The sequence below is a fragment of the Hibiscus syriacus genome, unplaced genomic scaffold (assembly GCF_006381635.1).
Source record: "Hibiscus syriacus cultivar Baekdansim isolate YM2019G1 unplaced genomic scaffold, ASM638163v2 tig00110263_pilon, whole genome shotgun sequence".
Lineage (NCBI taxonomy): Eukaryota > Viridiplantae > Streptophyta > Magnoliopsida > Malvales > Malvaceae > Hibiscus > Hibiscus syriacus.
The window spans coordinates 1,224,312-1,249,505 of record NW_024062652.1 but is presented as its reverse complement, the minus strand read 5'-3'; the positions used below and the strand labels follow the sequence as shown (position 1 = coordinate 1,249,505).

General features: G+C 35.9%; 2 protein-coding genes across 2 annotated transcripts; both read right to left on the bottom strand.

Moving 5' to 3' along the window:
• Window positions 1-16,962: 16,962 nt before the first annotated feature.
• LOC120115356 (GTP-binding protein SAR1A-like) lies at window positions 16,963-18,799 on the bottom strand. The gene is made up of 3 exons (XM_039136088.1): window positions 18,564-18,799; window positions 17,956-18,087; window positions 16,963-17,413 (listed from the first exon to the last, which is right to left on the bottom strand). The coding sequence occupies exons 1-3, from the start codon at window positions 18,690-18,692 to the stop codon at window positions 17,093-17,095; spliced, it is 582 nt and encodes a 193-aa protein (XP_038992019.1). The 5' UTR covers window positions 18,693-18,799; the 3' UTR covers window positions 16,963-17,092.
• A 3,855-nt stretch (window positions 18,800-22,654) lies between these two features.
• On the bottom strand, window positions 22,655-23,032 carry LOC120115322 (uncharacterized mitochondrial protein AtMg00820-like). The gene has a single exon (XM_039136051.1). The coding sequence runs from the start codon at window positions 23,030-23,032 to the stop codon at window positions 22,655-22,657; it is 378 nt and encodes a 125-aa protein (XP_038991982.1).
• Between the last annotated feature and the right edge of the window lie 2,162 nt (window positions 23,033-25,194).

The following is a 25,194-nucleotide window of genomic DNA, read 5'->3' as shown; positions in this document are numbered from 1 at the left end:
AACAAGGAAAAAGAATATATAAAAGGCAATTGAAACGATCGATTTTTCCTATCTTTTTTCATTTGAACAAAGTGTCTCTTTTTTTTCTGCTGTTTGAAATAGTGAACACATTTTTTTTTTAAATTTTGTTTCATTTCCTTTTTTTCGTGGAACAAGAGTGATACAAGATCTTAAGTCTCGACAAGGGTGTAAAAAGAGAGGAAAATAAAAAGAAAGGCTTCGGGTTTAATTATGAGGTGTAAAACAAAGAAAGAGAAATAGACTCAAATGTGGTTCACTAGTAGACATATAAATGGGTAGACTTTTTGGAAAAGTGAGTTTATCCTAGATGTTCCTATCACATTAAAACATTACGTTCAATATGTAATCTTGATATGCATTTTGATTACAAGTTCTAGAATATCCTAATTAGTTCGACACTCTCAAATCAAACAATGAGCAAGAAAGAAAATGTATGCTCGTTAGGCACGAATCTCGCAAGAATTTATATATACTGAATCAAGTTCTTATCTATCAACAAAAGCATGAAATAACTATATTCAACTAAAAATTCACCAGCTATACCAATCACCATCATGTAAATTAAATTCGATCAAAACATGATCACAATCCGTTTTGTCCCAAAATGTATATCAAATACATAAACAAAGAGAGGGAAAAAGAATATTCCTCGATCTAGTGGCAACCCTAGTTGTAAATAGCGATGGTGAATAAGCAGCGGAGGAGGTGCAGCAGTAAAGGCTTGTTTGGTCTCATGAAAGTGGTGAAGGTGATGCAAGGCTGCGCTGCTTATTGTTGAATTATGGTGTTGCATCCACACGTAACACATTGCTCCAATGTTGTATATTCAATTGAAATTCGAATCTGTTTGGAGAAAAATAAAATAAAATTAAGCATCTGATACAATAAAATAAAATGGAATTAAATAAATTAAAATGAAATAAAGTATGCTAAAAACTAATAAAACGAAAATGAAACGAAATGGATTGTCCCCTATCAAGCGCCTTTGTTTAACGTCGTTAGCTCGACGAACTAATTTTTTTTAGACTGCATGTTCCTCTAAATTGATTTATTCGATTAGACCAACCGGAGCATTTTCATAATGCGGCTTCAACCTTTGACCATTAACTTTAAATCGAACTCCTGAGTTATTTTCAACTTCAAGAGCACCGTGAGGAAATACTTGAGTCACTGTAAATGGTTCGATCCAATTTGATCTGATTTTTCCTATAAAAAGTTGTTATTTATCAAAATTATAAGGCTTTTAAAATGACAACGCCACACGAAGGGGTAGATATTTTATTTTCTTTGACATATTGGGACGTTATATGTTCTTTGAAAGTTGTTCTAGGATAATTACCTTGGAATTAACACATGTTTCATACATGGCATATCATCAAAAATATTGATCCTCGAAATAATTGTTAGCATTAGAAGGTACTCAAAACGACAATGTCTTTTTATTTGATAATGTCTTTTGCATACATTCATCTTGCATTACATTTGTATTGCTCGATACATTTACAAATCATGCATTAAAACATTCATTCAATAAAATAATAATATAATAATAAGATAAGGTTTCCAATTACAGTGATCCTGATTCCTACTAGTAGCAAGAACGCTCATCATCCGCACGACACAAGAAAAATGCTTAAAGAAACAGAGCATAAGCTAGCCAAAATTGAAAGAGAGCAGAAAGAGTTGCAAGAATAAGTGAAGAGCAAGTTGGCACAAATTGAGGCTGATATCGCAAACTCTCAGCTTGATCTATTGAACAAGATGGAAGAAATGTTTTGAAGGCATTTGACCGCTGAAAAGAGTCTTGTTCAAAACCCCACATATCCTCTGGGTGTTACACCAGTTCACATTTCTGGGCACACCTCTATGCATCAGGAAATCCAACCACCAATCCACTTCACTGTTATGAACCCACAATATCAGACTGAAGCTTCATTCCCCACTGACTGTCATGTTGCTTCTGGGTTGAAGCCAGGTGATTTATGTACTAATAATGAGGTTCCTGACCCAAATGAATTAGTTGAGAATGAAAAATTCACACAACGACTGAAAAATATAGAAGAGGTAATAAAATCTAGGGAGATGGTTGCGTCATTCTATGTGTTTGACGCCAAAGAGCTAAGTTTGGTCCCTGACCTGGTTCTCCCACCATAGTTCAAGGTTTCAAATTTTGAGAAGTATAATGGGACCACATGCCCTTAATCTCGTATCACCATGTATTATCGTCGAATGGTTAGCTATGTGGAGAATGAGGAGTTGTTGATCCACTATTTTCAAGATGGTTTATCTGGGCCTGCTTACAAATGGTATAATCATCTAAAACGTACTCAAATTTGTTCTTGGAAAGACTTAGCTCAAGCCTTTTTGGATCAATACAAGCACATGACTGATATGACCCCTGATCGAACAATGTTGCAAAACATGAATATGAAGTGCAACGAGAGCTTTCGACAAAATTCGCAACGATGGAGTGACGTTTCTTCTCAAGTGCATCCACTAGTGATTGAAATAGAGTTCACTACTTTTTTCATCAATACATTAAAATCTCCCTATATTAATCACATGATAAAGGTTGCCACTAAGAATTTCTCTGACATCATCATGTGTGGAGAAATGATCAAAACATCTATCAAGAATGGCAGGATAAGAAGCTCCGACAATACTGACATCGAGAAAGGAGCCGAGGTCAACACAGTAAGTCTTATTCAGCTAATCATGGGACCAAACCTTATAGAATGACCCGAGAGAATACTTTTATTGGTGAAATTCCAATGACATATGAAGAACTGCTCTCATTACTAGTTCAGAAGAATCTCGTGATTCCAGTTCAGTCTAAACCGAAAGAACCCTCATTTCTTAAAGGGTATAATATTAACGTAGTATGTAGCTACCACATGGGAAGCTCAGGGCATACTAATGAGAATTGCGGGGGCATTCAAGCGCAAGGTTCATAATTTAATTGATTCAGGGGCATGGACATTCGAGGAATGATGGGGCATTTTAATACAAACAGAGAAAAATCATTGCAGTCGTATATTGTCTTGTTTGAATTTCTTTACATTTTCTTTTCGTTAAAAGGTTTGTAAGTCACTTAATAATCAAATATATTAAATAAAATGATATCTTATGAGGTTATGAGCAATGAGTAAATTTTAATGTTGAAATTCATTATCAATTGGATTAAAAGCTCTTTAAAAAATCAGAGTTATAGATCTTTGACAAAATGACAAGATTGAAAACTGATAGAACAAGGACCCTTGACCTTACCCCAGAAGATACACTCAAACACCATACTCCCTCTTGCAGGGACCAATATAGGCTTCTCCTCTCATGAGAGATGATCAAGAGGCTTGGCATTCAGCTACGTATAGAAGCGGACAACATGGGACATCTCCTATGTATGACATTACAAAACTGCCTAGACTACACTTTTATTGAAGACGTTCAGTGATGATACTAATCTTCGCAAATGGAATGGTAGAGTACACGAATTTAGTTTTGGTCAGTTGTTTGGGGGCAAAACTCTAAATATGGGATTCCCTGACTATCAAAGACACCTAGACTATAACAGACTCTTCTCGATAAGTTAAGAAATTCTAAATCTGAATACTCAAAAGGTTAATAAATTATCATTATTATAGATTATACAATAAAGCTGAGTTATTCCACTAAATCAATTGGTTATAGAGGCAACTCAAAAGCCCTGGCTTTATGAATAGATTGCATTCAAACCATGACATTGATCAGATACCTGGCACTTCGGTGTTTTCTCCACTGTGATTGTCAAGTCGAAGACTTTGTAAAGAGATGAATCCTTCAGCTATGTCTGAAAAAAGGCCAATTAAATAAATTCCAATAAATAAAGGCTTTAATGCATATGCTTGATCTAATAACGAGTTTCAGTAAAATGGACTAAGGGAGTTGAGGAACACCTGTTATAGTCGACTTCACACAAGCAATTAGGAATTCTATTTTTAGATTGATGTCTCTACACTACCTCTACTAAAGGATTCTATGAAGCTTGAACAAATAAAAGATTTCAGAGAACCAAAATAGAAGTGTTCTCGAAAGTCTAGTAATTGATTATGCTAGTTGCGTCATTTTGTCTGCATCTAATTAAAATGCCAAGCCAAAGAAGATAGGCATATCATAAGGTCCACAAGGACTAAGAAAACAATGACATCTTGATGACTGAAACCTTAGAAACTTCAAGGAGCTAACCTGAAACCAATCTATCAATTTTGAAACTTGTCAAAGATGTATAACTTTGAAAGATTAAAAGAGTTGTTGATTCTTTTGATATTTAGTGAACTCATGTTCTATGATTTGCTCCAATTGGAAGGACATTTTTCTTTAAAAAAACTTTCCATATTCTGAAAATAAAAAGAAAAAATATTTTCAAACAGAACAATCTCTCTAGAGAGTATCTTGGAAATTGACAAAGGTTCCTAAGATTTAGAAATTCATAATAAAAAATTAGGGCAAAGAATTTGAATTTTAGGGACCATGAAAAGCATATTTTTTGCAAAGAAATGTAATGGTACACCTTGGTGTGGGAGGAGAATGAAGGCAAACAGACCAGGAAGAGAACTAAGATTACTTGAGCACTTCTTCACTGCCCTTAATCGAGAAAACATGCATCGACATACCCATACACATACATGATGTTGCATCATTACATAAAACAACCATCATCTTATGCAATAAAAACTTTATTTTTTCATCAAACGAGGGTACCCTTAAAATTTCTCTTGAAATCTTATCTTTCTCAAGGACATTTTCTCTTCTCATAAGGACATTCATGATAGTTACATTCAGATACAATTTTTACTGATCTTTTAGGAAAGAATGGGATTAAAAGATAACAAGACATCCTCAGCAAGAGGGAGCAATCATCTTCAGATTCAACATTTTCGAAGCAAAGATTCATCTAGTTTGAGATAGTTTCACTCGAAGCAAAAATTTTATCTCACTTGATATTGTTTTTCTTAAAACAAACTTTTTCTCTCTTGAGATAGTTTCACTCGAAATAGAAATTTATCTCACTCGAAGTGAGATAGTTTTTCTTAAAACAAACTTCATCTCGCCTGAGACAGTTTTCACTTGAAACAAAATTTTATCTCACTTGAGATAGTTTTTCTTAAAACAAATTTCATTTCGCTCAAATCCATCACATATGGAGTTGAATCAGCGACACCTTACTCGAGGGATTAACATTTCCAGTAAAGAGTTCATAATGAGAAGAACTCATTTGATGAGGGAGAAGATGATCATAATAAGAAAAACTTTTTCAACCTTAGCTCGATTCATCGTATATAGAGTTGAATCAGTGACACCTCACTTGAGGGATCAACATTTCCAGTGAAGAGTTCATAATGTGAAGAACTCGTCCGATAAGGGAGAATAAGTTTATAATAAGAAGAACTTGTTCAACCTTTTGCTTGACTCTATCGCAGAAAGAGATAGATCAACATCAACATTTCCAGTGGAGAGTTCATAATGAGAAGAACTCATCCGATGAGGGAGAAAAATTTCATAATGAGAATAACTTGTTCAACCTTAGCTCGATTTATCGCATATGGAGTTGAATCAGCGACCCCTCACTCGATGGATCAATATTTCAAATGGATAGTTCATAATGAGAAAAACTCATCCGATAAGGGAGAAGAAATTCATAATAGGAATAACTTGTTTAACCTTAGCTCAATTCATCATATATAAAGTTGAATCAACGATACCTTACTCGAGGGATCAACAATACCAGTGGAGAGTTCATAATGAGAAGAACTCATCCGATGAGGGAGAAGAATTTCATAATGAAAAGAACTTGTTCAACCTTAGCTCGATTTCCCTCACTCTAGGGATCAACATTTCAAATAGAGAGTTCATAATAAGAAAAACTCATCTGATAAGGGAGAAGAAGTTCATAATGAGAATAACTTGTTTAACCTTAGCTCAATTCATCATATATAGAGTTGAATCAATGACACCTCACTCGAGTGATCAACAATTCCAGTGGAGAGTTCATAATAACAAGAACTCATCTGATGAGGGAGAAGAAGTTCATAATAAGAAGAACTTGTTCAACCTTAGCTCAATTCATCGCATATAGAGTTAAATCAGCAACCCCTCACTCGAGGGATCAACATTTCCAATGGATAGTTCATAATGAGATGAAATCATCCGATGAGGGAGGAGAAGTTCATAATGAGAAGAACTTGTTCAACCTTAGCTCGATTCGTCGTATATGAAGTTGAATCAGCGACCTCTCACTCGAGGGATCAACATTTTCAATGGAGAGTTCATAATGAGAAGAACTCATCCGATGAGGGAGAAGAAGTTCATAATGAGAAGAACTTATTCAACCTTTTGCTATACTCTATTGCAGAATAAGATAGATCAGCATCAATATTTCCAATTGAAAGTTCATAATGAGAAGAACTCGTCCGATAAGGGAGAAAAAGTTCATAATGAGAACAACTTGTTCAACCTTTTACTCGACTCTATCACAGAAGGAGATAGATCAGCATCAAGATTTCTAATGGAGAGTTCATAATAAGAAGAACTCATCCGATGAGGGAGAAGAAGTTCATAATGAGAAGAACTTGTTCAACCTTTTGCTCGACTCTATCGTAGAAGGAGATATATCAGCATCAACATTGCTAATAAAGAGTTCATAATGAGAAGAACTTGTCCGATAAGGGAGATGAAGTTCATAATGAGAAGAACTTGTTCAAATTTTTGCTCAACTCTATAGCAAAAGGAGATAGATCATCGTCAACATTTCCAATGAAGAGTTCATAATGAGAAGAACTCATCCGATGAGGGAGAAAAAGTTCATAATGAAAAGAACTTATTCAACCTTTTGCTCGACTCTATCACAGAAAGAGATAGATCAGTATCAACATTTTCAATGGAGAGTTCATAACGAGAAGAACTTTTCCGAAGAGAAAAAAGAAGTTCATAATGAAAAGTATTTATTCAACCTTTTGCTCGACTCTATCTCAGAAGGAGATAGATCAACATAAACATTTTGTTTGATTCCATCACAGAAGGAGATGGATCAACATTTCCAATGGAGAGTTCATAATAAGAAGAACGTGTCCAAGGAGGAAGAATAAGTTCTTAATGAGAAGAACTTGTTCAACCATGTTGCTTGATTTTATCACAAAAAGAGATAGATCAACATCAACATTTTGTTTGATTCTTCACAGAAGAAGTTGGATCAACATTTGTCATGTTACTCAGTCCTTCACAGAAGAAATTGGATCAGTAACAACCTTTCACTTTATTCTTCATGGAAGGAGTTAGATCAGTGAAAATATTTCGCTTGGTTCTTCATAGAAGGAGTTGAATCAGCGTCAATCTGGTGCTTGTTTCTTTACAGAATGAGTCAAAACAACTTCATCATTTTGCTCGACACCATCACAGAATGAGGTGGGTCAGCTTTTTTATTCTTATTTAAATCCATCGTAGAAGGAGGTGGATCGTCATTCCTAGCAAAATATTTCATAATGAGAAGAACTTATAGCTCAGAAGTTTGAACAATTCAAGCTAGAAATGGTGCTTTATGTCTTTGCTCCATTCCTGTTCCACAATAATGAGCAAAGAGGGGCAATTGTAATGACCATTTTTACCTCAACAGCAGCCTCCACGCGCATCAACAGTAGCAATCAAATCAACACCCACCAGCTACCCCCTCCACGTTGTAGCTCCAATCGATGGTTCCAACAACTTCCAGAACAACTTCCAGATGAACACCATCTATCCCTCCACGTTTCAGCTCTACCAACAACAGTTGTCGCTCTTCGTTATAGCACAGCCGCCACGTCCGTGGTCTCAAGTGTTCTATGTCACCGGCAGCTCCACCCATGGCCACCCATGCCCCACGTCCCAGGTCAGCCCATCATCACAAAAAAATGATAATGTAAATTTTTTACAAGAAAAATGGGGTTATAAAAACCCCAGAACAGTATGTAACTTTTTACAGAAAGATAGAGCAATACAAAGAAAATCATAAAGAAAAATACATCAAAGGTTATTTTTACATTTGGTTTTTATTTTTCAGCTTTGAATTTCATATTTTATTTTATTTTTTCAGAAAAAATAAGCCAGCTAAAAAAGTAGTAAAGAAGATGATTTTACCTCGTTTTTGGTTCTTCGTCGGAGTCTAGGTCGTTGGCGAAACATCGGAGGAAGACTTGAATTTTTGCAAGTCTCGTGCTTGGTAGTTTAGTCCCAAATCGGGACTTAGAATTTATGGAGGAATGTTTTTAGGCTTGGATTTTGTTATGGGTGGTCGGAAGAGTAAATTCTAGCCGATTTACGGTGGCCGACGGTGAGACTTTTTATTTGGGTTGCTCGGTCGAATGTAAAAAAATGAGAGCTTTTGTTTCTCTCGGTTGAAAGAAAAAAAGAAGAAGAGACTGGCTAGGTTAGCCACACAAGAGAGAAAATATGTATATATATATATATAGTTTAGGTTTTGAGTTATTTACCTTTAAGTCAATCTAGGTTTTGCTATGATTTACATTTAGCCACTAGTTTTAGGGTTAAATCAAGTTTAAGTCCCCTTATATTTGCTACGTCTTGTGTTTTGGTTACTTAAGAGTTTAATTTCGTTTTAGGGGTAAATCACGATAAGGTCCCTTGACCTTTAGCGTGTTTTTATATTTATGTAACAAGTTTGTAGGTTAATCACTCAAAAGCCCTCCTAGCTTTGTCATGAATTTACACTTTAGTCACTTGATTTCTTTGTTTTTTATTTCTAATTTGAGCATATCAATTTTATTGTTTCTATTTTGGTCATATTTACATTTTATTTTAACATTGATACGTTATTTTTATTTATTTTTGTTTTGGTCATTTGTTATATTTTATTTTAATATGTTGTTTGGTTTGCTCAAAATTTTATCATTTATTTTTTGTCTTATTTTAATTTTTGATATGTTGTTTTTGTTTGATTATATTTTGGTCACAGTTTAATTATAATTTGGTTATTGTTTTTATTTTATTTTTATTTTTGTCATTTATTTTTTGATACTTTAAATTTAGTACTTTAATTGTTGCTCTTTATTTTCTGTTCATTTCATTTTAGCCCTATGAATATATATGAAATCTTTATAAGCATAACTCCACCGATTTCATAAATGGATTAAAGACAATATTTATTTTAAAAATATTAAGAAATGATCGTGTTAAAGTAACTAGATTTCCTATTCTGATATTTTAAAATAAATAAAAATCCTACTAAGAAAACCTAAAAAAAATCAATCAAGTATGCCTACTTTAGTTATATTCATTTTGGTTGAATCAAATTATTTTAATATTGAGTTTTTTTTTTGAGGAATTATCATATTCTAATTATTTCAGTTGGAAAAAGAAATATTCGTCCTAAAATATTTTAGGGATTATTTTATCTTCAATTGGAAATATTAGAATATTTTCTATTTCTCGTTAGAGTTAAATAAAAATTGTGTGATTAAATTAGGAATAATAGGATTGTAACTTAAATTTATATTCAAATTCTTAGATTTCCACTATTAGAGATAATTTATAATCGATGGGTACTAATTTTAGGCGTTGTGGGATGCTTATCCTTCCCCCAGCGTAATCGACCTCGAATCCCTTTTTATTACTAAAAAGAATGAATCTCTGATTACACTATACTTGTTTATCTTTTAAAATTACATTTTCTTAAAAACTCTTTTAAAAGGCGGTTTTTAGGTATTTGATCTACCTAACCTAAAAGATCGATGGCGACTCCATTCTGTTCATTATAAGCTATTCATTTACTTGCTTTTCGCTAAAAAACGTTGTACCGGGTGAAAATCGGTTACGACAGTTGTATCTTGCTCAGATCATGCAGAATTAATCACCTTTAAATTTGCAGCGGATTTGATTATGGAATCAAGAAAAAGTCTTGACTGTGGATTGGAGGTGGAATCGGATTCTCAAGTGGTGATATCATGGGTGAAGAACACTAGATTGAGGCCATGGATGTTCTAGAGTTTCTTCAGAGACTTCGACTTAGCTGTAAACCAGATGGGGAATATACAATTCAATTATGCGCCTAGGCAGAGTAAAAATATGGCAGATTCTTTAGCAAATGTCGGATGAGAAAAGATTCAATGCTCAAAGCATGGTGGTGAGCTCTCGAGTTGTTTAATGAGTAGTTAGGCGTGTTTGTTTTGGTTTTTGTTTCAACAGTTTTGTGCTTTTATGATCACGAAAGCTAGAAGTGTTTTATTTCTTCTTTGAGCGGTGATATGGGCGACGATTAGCTACTGTTCTTGGTGTGAGTGGGCTTGTTGCAGTGGCTTTGTAGAGCCTCATCGGGGTTATATATACCGGATTATGGACTTAGTCCATACTATAAATAAAATTGATATTGCTATGCAAAAAAAAAGTGATCCCTTCCTTGTAATAAATCCTGATATGCTTGAAAATTAGAATCTAGGTGTCAGGTCACCCATAGTGGCTTGTAACCATACAATGCTTCAAAGGGTGTTATACCCAATGTTGAATGATAAATGGTGTTATACCACCACTCGACCTGGGGTAACCACGTAACCCATTATTGTGGTTTTAAGAAACACATACAACATAGATATTGCTCTAGGTATTGGTTCAAACATTTGATTTGATCATTTGTCTCAGGGTGATAATGAGTGCTTAACAAGGTAGTGGTTCCAATTGTTTCATCAATTTCTTTAAAAAAAAAGTCTGGTGAAAGGCTTGTCCATGTCTGAAATAACCACTTTAAGTGGACCATGTAACTTGTAAACCTAATCTAAATAAAGTTTAGCAATATAATGAACAGTGTAGGGTGTGTCAATGCTAGAAAGCGTTCATTTTTGGTGAATTTGTCTATAATAACCAGAATGCAATTGAATTTCTGTGATTTTGCTAAGCCCTCAATAGAGGAACTTCAATAGGTTGAAAGAGACCACGATAGGAAACATGTTCATCCTCTGTTCTTTGATAAGTATTACAGAGAGTTACATGAGTCTATAATAGTCTTCATTCCTAACTAATAAAAATAGGACTTAAGTCTTTGACAAGTGGCTTGAATACCCGACTGTCCGCCCTGAGGAGAGTCATGCAAAAGGTTTAAAAGCGGTTGTCTTAGTGTTCTAGTAGATCCCACATAGACCTTTTGTTTGCAAAGAACCTCCTAACCAACTTCCAATCTGCATTTGGATCATTATGAACTGTTGTAGCCACCATAATCTCTTTAGCTAAATCGAGCATAGTTGTCTTTAATGTCTTGTACCCAAGCTAGAAAGATCATAGTGACCTCGATTTACTAAATTTTCATTTGTCTTCATACTGTCTAGATAAGGCACATGCTGCCACATTGCTCTTCCCTTCAACGTATTCAATTGTACGATCCAATCCGAGCAGCTTGGTAAATCCCTTCTTTTCTATAGTTTTAGGCAATTTCTCCTCAAGTAAATGCTTCAATGGTTTATGGTCTATTTTAATAATAAAGGTTCCACCCTCCAGATAATGTCTCCATCTGAAGACAGCTAATAAAATAGTTAGATATTCTCTCTCAAATAGACAAATCCATATATTTTGGACCCAAAGTTTTTCCGAGATAAGCAATAGGTCTGTCTTCCTGAGATAAAATAGCTTCAATCTCCCCTGACCTAGTATCTGTTTCTTAAAAAAATCTTGGAAAAATCTGACAAAACTAACACTGGAGCACTACACATAGCTGATTTGAGTAGTTCAAAAGCTTCTCTTGTTGCAAGTGTCCAATTAAAGCCTTCCTTCTTGAGCATATTAGTCAATGGCTACTAATAGCTCTATATCCCCTAATAAACCTCCTGTAATACCATGTAAAACCTAGGAACCCCCTCAATGATTTCAAGTTCCTTGGTAGTGGCTAATTCTCCATGGTTGCAATTTTTGAAGGGTCTATCGCTACCCCTTTTGAATAAATCAGATGGCCTAAGTATTTCACTTATGGTTGTCCAAAAAACCATTTACTTCTTTTGGCAAATAATCCATGATCTTGAAGAATAGATAAGACTATTCTGAGATGTTTAGCGTGATCTTGTAGGCTTAAATTGTATACCAATATATCATAAAATAAAATTAATACAAATTTCCTCAGAAACTGTTTGAAAAGTTTGTTCGCTAAAGATTGGAAAGTAGCAGGTTCGTTAGTAAGACCAAATGATCTTGAGAGGAATATGGGTGCAAATCGTCATGGTCCATTGTGAATAAGTAGCTTTGTGGAGTTACGAAAGCAGTGCTAAGTGTAGCTTTTAGTGTAAGTCAGATGATGGGCAATCGTGTTTATTCATTCCATTGAGAGTTGCAATCCTTTTCTTATCTGTATTTGGTGGAAGTTAAATTCATTTGCTTTGGGTCAAAGATATTTTGAAGCAGTCAGTAGTAGTATAGATTTTCTAAATCACCATATATAATGGTGATTATTTTGCAAAGAAAGGTTTTCAGCACAACCCTTGTCAAAACTTGGTGATAGATATTGCAAGTGGTCGAGAAGTTGAGTTGTGGATTGGTTTAAAAACCAATTGAAAGGCAAATCATTAGTGTTTTCTCTTTGGGGGGTGCGAGGTTTGAAGAAGTTTTTCTGAAGCTGTTATATTCGTTCCTTGCTTGCGTAAATAGTTAAAGGGTGTTATATCCTAAAGAGTGAAGAAATTTTGGACTGGGGTGTTATGTACCTGTGTATTAGTGTGAACATGGATGTGGTGAGCTTTGTAGTTGAGATTGATCGAATAGCATTTACACTAAGGAAGGTGTAGTTCGAATATGCCCAATGGTGTTCTTGATGTTGTAGTGTGTTTTTGCTCTGTTATGCATTTGTGTTGGGGTTGAGTTGATTCTGTTTTCTGCCTCTCTTTTTTTTTTTTTTTTTTGCTCAAGTTGTCCACTACGTGATAAGTTATGTTTTGCTATTTAGTCTTAGATATACCCTTCTCATTGATCCTAATTTTCCAATATCTAGACCGCAAATCAATTTTTAAAAAATAGACAACCACATGCTATTCATCCGATAGATCCTTAACCATAGGTGTAGGGAATTTATTCTTAACCGTAAGTGAACTCAATTGCCTATAATCCATACAAAGTCTCCAAAATTCATCTTTCTTCCTAACTAGTAAGTAAGAAGAAATAGAACTTTTGTTTACCTGAATTATGGTTAAGGACAACATTCCAACCACCTGCTTCTCCACTTCAATTTTCTGATGATGAGAAACCCTATAAGGTCTTAAGTTCATTGGGGTATCATCTGGCTTAAGGGTGATGGCGTGCTCTTGTTCTCTCACGGGAGGCATTCCTTTTGGCTCTTCAAAAACGCTGTGACCAATAATGGAGTTTTTTCCGAAAAATAATCGGGGATGGTGTTGGAAGGTATTGCTTAGAAGGGTTGCTTTTTATTGGGAAAAGCAGTAATGGGATGCACTGTTTCGTGCGCTCAACAACTTTATGAGCTCGTCGTCATCTTCGGACTGAGTCAAATGGCTTGGTTCGATTGACGGATTATTTTCAATTAAATCAGCATCGCTTCTTAAATATCCAAGCGGGCTAGTCCAGTTTAATTGGAATAAACTTTTTTGGGTGGGAATTGCTCCCTCCAAAGTGAAAGCATTTGTTTGGAGAATGTTTCAGCGGAGAGTACTGGTAAGGGCTGAACTTAAAAGGAGAGGGTCGGGTTGCTAGATTAGACATGCCCATTTTGCTCGAAATTTTTGGAATCTATTGAACACTTATTCTTCTCACACTATGGGGGGTCTCAGTTGTATTCCAGATTGATCCTATTAATTTCATGGTGGTCTGGAGTGAGACTCTCCTCTTCAAGCTGCATCGAAAGTTTAGAGCACATTGCCTTTCGTTGCTATATGGTCTATTTGGTTACATCAAAACGAATTGATTTTTAATGGTAAGAAACTTGAAAGGCTTCAATTGGTATTTCTCATAAAATATCGAGTTGCTCGTTGGTTGAAGGCCAAGTACCTTGCCTCCCCGTTTAGCTTGGGAAATTTGGTAGCGGATTTAGCACTCTGGATGATTCCTTACTGGTAAAGAAATTGGTGATCTCACATCAGTCTTGCCTTCCTCCCCCGAGAGGCTCTTTAAAATTTATTTTAGATGGTGCGATGCAGGTGGACATGGGTGGCGGAGGTATTGGCGGGGTTCTCTATGATATTGATGGTATCTCGCTTCTTTCTTTCTCGGTTCCAATTGGGTGCGAGTCCTCGGTGGAAGTGAAGATTCTGGTCGTTCTCCAAGCTATTAAGTTGTTCATGGGATCCAAATGGTTTAAGGTTTTTGACCTAATTATTGAAAGTGATTACACTGAAGTGGTGAACTGACTGCAGTTCCCCTCCCTCGCTCCTCCAAAATGGGCTTACATCCTCATCCCTGTTTCATCGATAATTCTTCAAGAAAAGTTTGTCGTTAAGCATATCTCTAGAAGGTGCAACACGACAGTTGACCATCTACCAAAGCGGGCGATTGGATCAGCTTTTGTCCAGGGGAGGCTCTCGATGGTACTTGACTATGGGGTTTTGTCTTGGTTTTTGAGTTGGGTGGAGCAATCTTAGCCTTGGGCGCTGTCTGATTGTACTAAGGGGATCGTAGACCCCATAGCTCTGTTCAATCATCATCGACTGGGCTCAGTGGCTTTGTCCCTCCTCTAATTTTGTTTGTTCTTATTTGCGGTGGGATTGTGGGGTCAGTACCTAGGGATATCATTTTTATGTTCTCAACTGGGTTGGTGTCTTTATGAGCCATTGTTATTGTTTCACTCTTTTTTTCTCCATTTAGATTTAGGTAGATTTTTTTAATGGATCTCTTATAATAAGTGTATCTTTCTATTTACTAATAAACACCTACTAAAAAAAAACTGTGTGGAACATTTCAAGGATGGACTATATTTCCTTTAAGAATAGGTAAATCCACTACTTAAGCACTTAACCCATTTTTTGCGTTATTTGGTTATAAGATCACTGTGACGTTTGCACAACACTAGGTTTGAATTCATTTAGCGTTTTAATAAAACTCATTCTCTCTAGCGGTAAGTTCATTTAATACTTTATGATTAAGATTACTCACTCAACACTGGGTTAGAAGCATATTAAGAATATATATTCAATCAAAAATAGGTAAATTCATCAAGTCTTTCTCACTAAGACCACTCAAAGCCTAGGCTATGAATTTATTAAGAGTAATTAAGCTCTTATTGTGCATGTACATTATTCGTCATAGAGATATGTAAGTAGAAATGTACGTTATGAGTTTTTCCATAGTTTCGTTTGATCACATTGAACTTAGATAACTAAGTTGGTTCTCCACCATGAATTCCTCAACCAATGGGCTTTAAACTCATTCCTTCGACGAATCAAGAATAAGTTTTCGACTTTAACATTTAGTAAGAGGATCAACTAGGTTCTTCTCGCACTTGGATCATCATTTCAAGACACTTCACATTTATAACATTTTAAGATATAAATAAATTCATAAGTGTCTTGGATAATGTATAAACAAGTTCCCTTGCACATTTACTCATTCATACTTGAGTAAAGTTTGTTATTAGTTTTAACCATAAAATTATACTTTAACAAACACAAAATTTGTTTATACATGATTGTATTCTCAAACAATTACGAAATTCTTTATATCTCATTTTAGTCTTCCACGACTTTTTCTCATTCAAAAAGAATTTTGATTTTTCTAACTCTTCATAAAAGGTGTTCAGGAAACTATGAATATTATAACAATATTTATTGAGAGTTGTTAACTTTTCCTAACAACGAGAAAATTATCTCAAGTATTTCACAAAGAGATTTCAACAACTCCTTAGGATAGATAATTTGTTTCAGTTCCTCTATTTATTAATATACTAATTTCTTTCAATTCCTTTATTTAAGAATATACTCAATGACTATAAACCATCTTTTTAGTAGCACTAGTGTCAATCACTTTTTCATTCATAATATTCAACATGTTAACCCTAAAGAGACCATCATATATTTATTTACTGTGACAAAATTTTGTATTCTACTCAATCAAATTAATCTCTACTTTTTTAATTTATGCACTAAATTTTAAGAGTTTTTAACTTGTCATAGTATTTTATAAAATTGGAATAGTGAGCATAATAATGAACCGTGCACCATATAAGTTTCTATGAAAGAGAGATGACACACTAGGTAGGCTTAAATACCAAGTCTTCATAGAATCAATCATAGACATGCACTCTCAAAATCATCACTTTATTTTCCAATAAATCATTTATGTATTTTTTTCTTTATTAAGGTCTCTTACAGAATTTCTACTCACTGTAAAACTAAGTGAAATTGAGTTTATATTCACCGTAAAACCAAGTGAAATGTATTTATGTAAGACTAAGTGAAATATAGGTTGTGAATATAATAAATTTTAAAATAATAAAAATATTAAATTAAATAATATTTAAATAACAATAGTGAAATAGATTAAATGCTTGAAGAGTGAACTGATGAATAATGGATGTGTATATATTATAAAATTAATATATAGAAGGTGTGAGCTTTGCAGTGCACTTTGCGCTTTTTTAAAATAAAGATACCATCCAAAACAATTATTTCACAATCACGATACCTATAATCACCGTAATTACATTCACTATTGCCGCAATCATGGATACCTATAATCCCTGTAATAACATTCACTATTGCCGCAATCATGATAAATATGCAATGACCCGATAGTAACTGTTTCCAGATTTTATTGTAGCATGTTACATTGCTTCTTAGGATGATGCACATCATTGTAATATATTTAATATACAATCCTGCCTATAAATTGGAGATAGCAGAAATCAAAAAGGATTTTAGTCATTCCTATCTGCTAAATTGAGTCTTGGTTGAATCACAAGGATGCATATTGATAAGCAACAATGGACAACGAAGGGGCAAATAGATGGAAAGTATGTTTATCGATTCAAACAAAAATGGAAGCAAAAGTGAAAAGGGATAACCCTACTGAAGTCGGTACAGATATAACATTGAGAAAGAAAACATAGCATATCTGAATTCTCTATACCTACCTACTTAATGTATTGAGAAACCCACTTGAAACCATCTCCATAACCCATTTTTCGAACGATACTACACATGAATACCTCGAGGGGGCGAACGTTTGAGTCTCCCAAGTTCACCTGGCCCTTTCCGGTGGTGAAATTCGTCAGGCCAAGGTGATAACGCAACTCGTCTTCTGAGGCAGCGTATGGTATATCGATCTTGTTGCCCAATATCAGGAATGGAACATTAGCCAAGGATTCATCGGAGAGGAGAGCATCCAACTCCTTTTTAGACTCAGCAAACCTCTCCTTGTCATAAGCATCCACCAGGTAAACAACAGCATCCACCTACCAATCAACTTTTATATCAGTTCAACTATGCTCTCAAGAAAAAGAAAACAGGCATTCTGGTTGAGAAGTATAGACTCGAATCTTCTCTCTTTCGCACCAGTAAAGGTATATCTAATTACAAAAGCATCCCGAAACGCACCACCAAGCCTGTGCCTGGTTAAATGGGACTTGCCCAAAAGGGTGTGAGGCGCTTCCGTTGTCTAGTGCTAAGGTGCGTGGAACAGGCACATCTAAGAACATGCCTTGAAAACACTGCATGGATTAGGATCTAGTTACACTACGTAAAACTAAAAAAAGTTTTACATTGATTTAAGAAGTTGGATGAGTGAAAATAGACAACTGAGAATATCTGGATTTTTCAGTGAATATCTTCTCATTTCCCATTGATAATCTCATCCGTCTATTTTTCCCTCTCTCTCTCTCTCTATATATATATATATATATATGAAATGATGACTAAAATTTGCAAAAAAAAGTGCATAGTTTGTTGTCTGGAAACAAAAAAAAAATCACATGAACTTGTAGGTAAAAGTATCTACCTTGGCATAGTAATCTTTCCAAACTCTTCGAGCAATCTGATGGCCTCCCAAATCAAAAGCCTTAAACTTGATTTTCCCAATACTCAATTCCTCTGATGTAGGATGCTGTGTAGGCTGATGCTGAACTAATCTCTGCCAAATCCCATTAAAAAACAAACTATAAATCAACTTATTATAGAAAAAAGAGGGGAAAAAAGCAAACAACCATACATATTCTTCCTTTTATAAATCAAAATTTCCAGCTACATGGTTATAATCCCATCAATATTTCAAGAAAATATCATATTTTTTAATATTCTCGACTGATGACAAGGTAGTATCGATTCAAAATCTCTATTAACCATTGATAACACTCACACTATGCAGGGCTGCTCGAACCCTAGGCCTCTCAGAGAACAACATTCCATCCCCTCAGTGGGTTCAGAACAGAACATGTTATATAGCCGTACTTTGAATTAAACTTTCCATAGCATTCAAATCATGTTAGATCAGAAAAATTAGAACTCAATCAGAAAAAACAACAATATTATACAGAAATCAAATCCCCCAAAATGAGAACTGAGATCAACAAAACAAATTAATGAATAAAAGGTGAATTATGAGAATACCTCGTCTTTGAGCATGTGAAGCAGCGTCGTTTTGCCGGCATTATCAAGCCCTAAAAACAAGATCTTGGCCTCTTTCTGCCATAAACCAAGGGATGCAAGAATCCCATAGAACCAATCAAAGATAAACATGATTTAGAATTGTTTCCTTCACTGAAACTAATTAACCCAAAAACGAAAATTTGAATCTCGAGTCAAAATAACACATTCAAGAGAGGGTGGGAGTTGGCGGATGCATAAAGAAGGGCGAGTTGGCGAGTTTTGACTGGGTGGGTGAGTTGTTCGGACCAATCAGGTGCTTCAAATCACTAGGGTAGTTGGGAATGGGGGACTATGGCCAATGGCTCAAATCTTCCTATTGCTCAACTTTAATGGATCTTCTTATTTTAGATCTGCGTTTCTGGTGGTAGGCATAAGTTTTCTTGTGGCCCTCTCTTGCTATTGGGCTTTTTATTAAACATACCCTAATTCTTTTGGGTACAAATATTTTTAAGACTTTAAAAAAAATTAAAGATAAATTACGTATTTATTTAATTTGTTAATTTGTTAATTTTAGTCTGTTTTAATAATTAAATTTTTATTTTTTTTAAATATACTTAAAGTTTATTTTTCATTTCATTTTAATACTACATCGTTAAAAATTTAACACATTTAGTACTTAAGATATCAATTTTAATTCGTTTTAATACCTACACATTTATTTTTTTCAAAATTTAACGTTAAATTTTTTTAATATAGGTAGTAAAATAAAATAAAAACTAAAATTTAGGTATAATTTTGAAAAAATTAAAAATTTAGGTATTAAAACAGTTCAATACTAATAGTTTAGATACTAAACATATAATTTATCCTATTTTGAATCACTTCAGGTCTCATCAATTTTTCATCCAATCAGATGAGGTTTGGGTCAATTTTAAATTCTTAACTGTTTTAGGTTTGGGTCATTATAAGTTCTATTTATTCATATTAAGGTAATTTTGGATTTGAGGTACTTCGAGTTATGATTAATTGATCAAGATAAATTTTTGACTCTGATGCCACACGATTAGACAAGACAACCTCTTGCTCAAGACAACAAACTTTCAGACACCACTAGGGGCAAACCACAATGATAGCGCCATAAACTCCTTTTCTACAAAATGACTAGAACCAGGATCCCTTGCATGGCCACTCGAACAACAAAACATTAAGCCATACTACCAGTATGAAAGCCATATACCACCAAGCCATCTGAATCCAACAGCTTTCAAGGGCATTGACCTTGTTTTACCCTTTAAGCTTCACGCTATGGAACACCACTATGCTTTACCTCAACAATGAAAAAACTGTTCCTGCACTTACGAAAACCATGGATTCGGTCGACCGTATACCAAGCAAGATACTACCGCAGCAAAACATATTCGCTCCTAACAAGCTACTTGAAACTAGCCTAATACACTTCTTAGCTATAAATAATAACAACATTATATCGTAAAAACCAAAAACAAAGATCAAAACCAAGGGCTGCGACTAAAAAACAAAGACACCAGCAGACCCCAAAACCCACTCCCAATAATTACTTCAGTTTAATTAACTCATTCGTACTCCTACAGAAATCAAGTGTAGAAAAACAAAAATCGGGCCTAGAGCACCGACTCCAGAACGCTGCCTGCTTAACGCAAATTCAAAGATTTTGTATGCACTCGTAATTTTTATTCTTAAACAGCGACTCATTTCTACTCAACCATATCGACCAATTAATACCAAAGAACGCAATGTTCCACATGAACTGGCTCGATTTGAAAATCGAGCTGACAAACCATAATTCCATTAGGGATCTAAAATCACCTGGACTAAGAACTTAGAGGTTCCACTTTGAAAACCATTTCTTCCAAACCAACCAAATCACATTGCATTGACAAAAAATATGATTTACTGATTCCACTTCCTTACGACAAAGAACGCATAAACATTTGTCCGAACTCACAACTCCTCTTTTGGCTAACTCAACACAAATCGAGATTCTATTCAACACAACCTAAAAAAAGCAGCTACCTTGTGAGGGACATTGATCTCCCACACCATCTTCCAAATTCCTACTCTTTTGGAATCTTCTATGACTGTATTTTGACAAAACGACTTAGGAGAGTATACACCAAAATGATATCCGCAAACTGTATATGGGTCATAGGAGCCTCCGAATTATCCACCCTAATTCCTTCAAATAAATTAACTTTTGACACTTTCCGAATTAAGCAGCTTAATGCTTCAGCGATCAGGTTGAACAGAAGTGGGGACAACAGACATACCTGTCGTAGCCCTCTCCTAATCTTGAAAGATTTCGACGGAACACAATTCACTAATATTGAGATTGAAGTGGATGAAATACACAACTTAATCCACTTCCTCCATCTTAAACCGAAATTCATTTTCCTCAAAACTAGATCAAGGAAACTTCATTCAATAGAGTCATACGCCTTTCTAAATGTAAAGATTATCACTAGATGTCTAACCTATGTAAGCAAGAACAGAGAAAACAAACAAGAGAAAGAAATCTTCTGAAATTCATTATTTCCAAGTATATCAATTACAAGTCTCAAGGAGTGTATTTATAGTGAACACTATAGCAGTAACTGATGATGTAACTAACTTCAACAAATTAACTGCTCCAACTATTAGCTGAAATGTATCAGCTATAGACACAACCATCATGAACTGCAGTTGTACGTGTGCTCATGTCCCATGCATAGCAACTTCATTCATTCTTCACACTAACATTCCCCTTGCAGCCTTCAACTTCAAAACTCCTTCAAAAACTCAAATTGAACAAATGCTCATTTACACTAACATTCCCCTTGCAACCTTCAACTTCAAGCCTCCATCAAACTCAAATTGATCTGCTCTTGAGCTGCATCACCAGCAACCGTTGTCTGTGTTTGAAAAACAAAGGTGCTGATAAAGGCTTGGTCAGCACATCAGCAACTTGCTCGACTGCAGGCACTTCATGCACTTGTAGCTATCCCATAGCCACCATTTCTCGAACAAAAAACAGATCTAACTCAACATGTTTGAACTTGGAATGAAGAACAGGATTAGCACATACTGCCACTGCACTTGTATTATCACACCACAATGTGGCCTTGCCATGTGAAACTACATGTAATTCCCCCAACAACGATCGAAGCCACACCATCTCAGTAGCTGCACAGGCCACACTTCGGTATTCAACCTCAGCAGTTGAACGTGCAACAACCTGTTTCTTTCTAGAGCTCCACTAGACCAAGTTCCCACAAAAAATATATACAGAATCCTGAAGTAGATCGCCTATCATCAACATCTGAACCCCAATTCGCATCTGCAAAGCCAGTCAAAGCCATTCTCGAGGAGGGTGTAAACCGTAGTCCAAAATCAACTGTGCCTTGTAGATAACGAAGTATTCGTTTGATTGCCTGAAAATGAACATCCAGTGGGGCTTGCATGAATTGACATACTCTATTCACAACAAACGCCACATCAGGCCGAGTGATTACAATGTATTGCAGAGCACCAACTATGCTTCTGTACTGTGCAACATCTTCAAGTGGTTTTCCCTCCTTAGCAGATAGCTTGATATTTGAGACCATGGGAGTGGGAAGGCTCTTTACTCCAGCAAAACCATGCTTCTGTAAAAGGTCGTGAATGTACTTTTGCTGACTCAAAACAACATCACAACCTTCATAACTGACTTCAACTCCTAGGAAAAAACTCAATGGTCCAAGATCCTTCAACGAAAACTGAGCATTCAGTCTGTCTATAACACTTTGAACAACCACCTCTTTATCCCCTGTCAAGATGATATCATCGACGTACACCAGTAAGTACACCAAGCTATCTGAGGTCTTTCGAACATAAAGAGAGGCATCCGACTTAGCTAGGCAAAAACCTTCAGACTCCAAGTATGCCTTCAGCCGATCAAACCAGGCCCTCGGTGCTTGTTTCAGCCCATAAATCGCCTTGTGTAGCTTGCATACCAGCTCACCATTTCCTTGCTCATACCCTGGTGGTTGAGTCATGTACACCTCTTCAGTGAGCAACCCGTTCAAAAAGGCATTATTGACATCAACTTGTCTCAACTTCTATCCTTGTGACAACGCCAAGGAAATGATCACCCTGATCGTTGTAGGCTTAACCACCAGACTGAAGACTTCATCAAAGTCAATTCCTGGTTTTTGAAGAAAACCTTTGGCCACCAAACGCGCTTTATACCTTGATATCGAGCCATCAACATTTCTCTTTACTCGAAAAATCCATTTACAGTTTACTGCCTTCCTATCTCTAGGAAGAGGAACTAGAGTCCATGTGCCATTCCTTACCAGGGCATCAAACTCTGCTTGTGCAGCTTCTTTCCAATGAGGACTCATCAGGGCCTCTGTTATACTTGTTGGTTCTCGATCTGAACTTGCAACGTTGTAAACTTTCGGCTTCCAGATTCCATGCTTACTCCTTGTTATCATGGGATATACATTGGAGACTGCTTGTGGTATACCACTCTCTACATTGCGTTGAACTTCAACACTCGGCTCTACTGCACCATTTTCTCCTTAAGTTCCACGTGAGCTGTCATCACAATTGCTACCATCTTGATTTTCTTGGACCCCATGTACACTGACACTACAACTACTCCCATAATTTTCATCATCACGATTTTCTTCTTGGATTCCATGCGAATAGCTATTAAAAATATCCTCATTATTTATGTTTACCGCACCTTTGTCCCCACGTGAGCCATCACCACTTTCAATATTTAAATTTGCATTATTTTCTCCTTGGACCCATGTGTTTGCCACACCTTGCTCCCAATGTGGATCATGCGCATTAAAGTCTTCAATTGGTGGAGCACTTTCAATACTCAAATCTTGTGCATTATTGTTTAACGTCGCACCATGCTCCCAAAGTGGACCATGCGCATTAAAGTCTTCAATAGTTGGAGCACTTTTAATATTCAAATCTTGCATATTATTATTGTATCCACGTGTGCCTTCAACAATTTCATCTCCATTGTGAGTGCTTGGACTATGCGCACTAGCTCCACTATAATGGCCGACCCCATTACTTGGAATTTGCACACCACTATGTGCATTATTGTGAACAGATATTAATTCAAACGGCATGGCCCATGTTCATGCGTAATCTCTCGCGTGGATCCAAGCGGCATGGTCCCATGGTCATGAGCATTGTCTCGTATAGCTCCAAGCGGTGTGGTCCCAATGTTGGCACCATGTGCAGAAAATGAGGTGGCTCCAACCCCATGCGTATTATGATAATTTCCAAGCAGTGTGGCTCTACACTTATTATAGAATATAGGTAATTGTCCAGTAGTGACAATTTCTTGTCTATGGCACTTGCACACAAATTTATTATTATCAAAAGGAAAAACTTGCTCGTCAAACCTCACATGTCGAGATACAAACACTCTGCCATTACTGTATAGACATTTGTACCCATGATGTGAGGTGCTGGGCCCAAGAAACACACACTGCCTTGACTGAAAATCCAATTTATGTTGATTAAACGGTCTCAAGAAGGGAAAGCAAGCACATCCAAACACTCATTCCTGAGTAGTCAGGAGCTTTCTGATAGAGAACCTTAAACGGGGTCTTGCCTGAAATAACCTCAGATGGAAGCTTGTTTATGATATACACTGCCATAGTAAAGGCATAACTCCAGAACTTTATTGGCAGTGATGCTTGAGCTAACATGGATAGTCCCATCTCAACAATATGGCGATGTTTACGTTCAGCCTTCCCATTCTGCTCTGACGTGCTGGGACAAGAGATTCGATGCTGTACTCCATTGGTAAAAAACCAACTCTTCAGAGCCTGATATTCACCTCCACCATCACTTTGCAATGCTTTGATTTTCTTCCCAAACTGAACCTCGGCTATTTTAACAAAATTGAGAAAGCATTGGCTGACTTCAGATCTCTTTCTAATTAGATACACCCAGGTATGTCTGCTGAACACATCAATAAACGATACATAATATACGTAAACTTCAGTCGAAACTACAAAAGCAGGTCCCCACACATCTGACATAACCAGCTGAAAAATTTCTTTGTATTCAGTCAACGAATTACAAAAAGGTAGCTTGTGAGCCTTGCCTTGTAAACACGCAGAACAAACATTGCTCAATTTGTTTTCACTAAAAGAAACATTACACATTTTCATAACATCTTTGACAGTCTTCTCACAGGAGTTTCCTAAGCGCCTATGCCAAAGTTCCAGACTGTTTGAGGCCTTGGTCACATTATTCACCATGCAACACGATTTCTTTTCTTCATATGGTAGCAGCTGGTATAAACCTTCACGTGTGAGCTTCCCTCTCAACAGAATGTTTCGAGTCTGTGCATCCTTCACCAAGCACTCAAAGGGGTGAAACTCAATACATACATTGTTATCACTAGTGAATTGAGATACTGACAGTAACTTTTTCTTAATGTGTGGGACATGTAGCATATTCTGTAACACTAGAGGTCTCAGACTAGAAGATAGAAAGCCTTGACCAATATGATCAATTTTAATTCCTTCACCATTTCCCATTAAAAGAGTATTGTTACCTTTGTATGTCATACCTGAATTGAACGGTACAAGATCATTTGATACGTGAAGAGTGGCTC

Coding starts and splice junctions, on each gene's coding strand:
- LOC120115356 (XM_039136088.1), bottom strand. CDS start 18,692: ATGTTTATCTTTGATTGGTTCTATGGGATTCTTGCATCCCTTGGTTTA. Junction 18,088..18,563: donor TTCACATGCTCAAAGACGAG/GTATTCTCATAA, acceptor GGGATTTGGCAG/AGATTAGTTCAGCATCAGCC. Junction 17,414..17,955: donor GGAAAGATTACTATGCCAAG/GTAGATACTTTT, acceptor GTTGATTGGTAG/GTGGATGCTGTTGTTTACCT.
- LOC120115322 (XM_039136051.1), bottom strand. CDS start 23,032: ATGATAACAAGGAGTAAGCATGGAATCTGGAAGCCGAAAGTTTACAAC.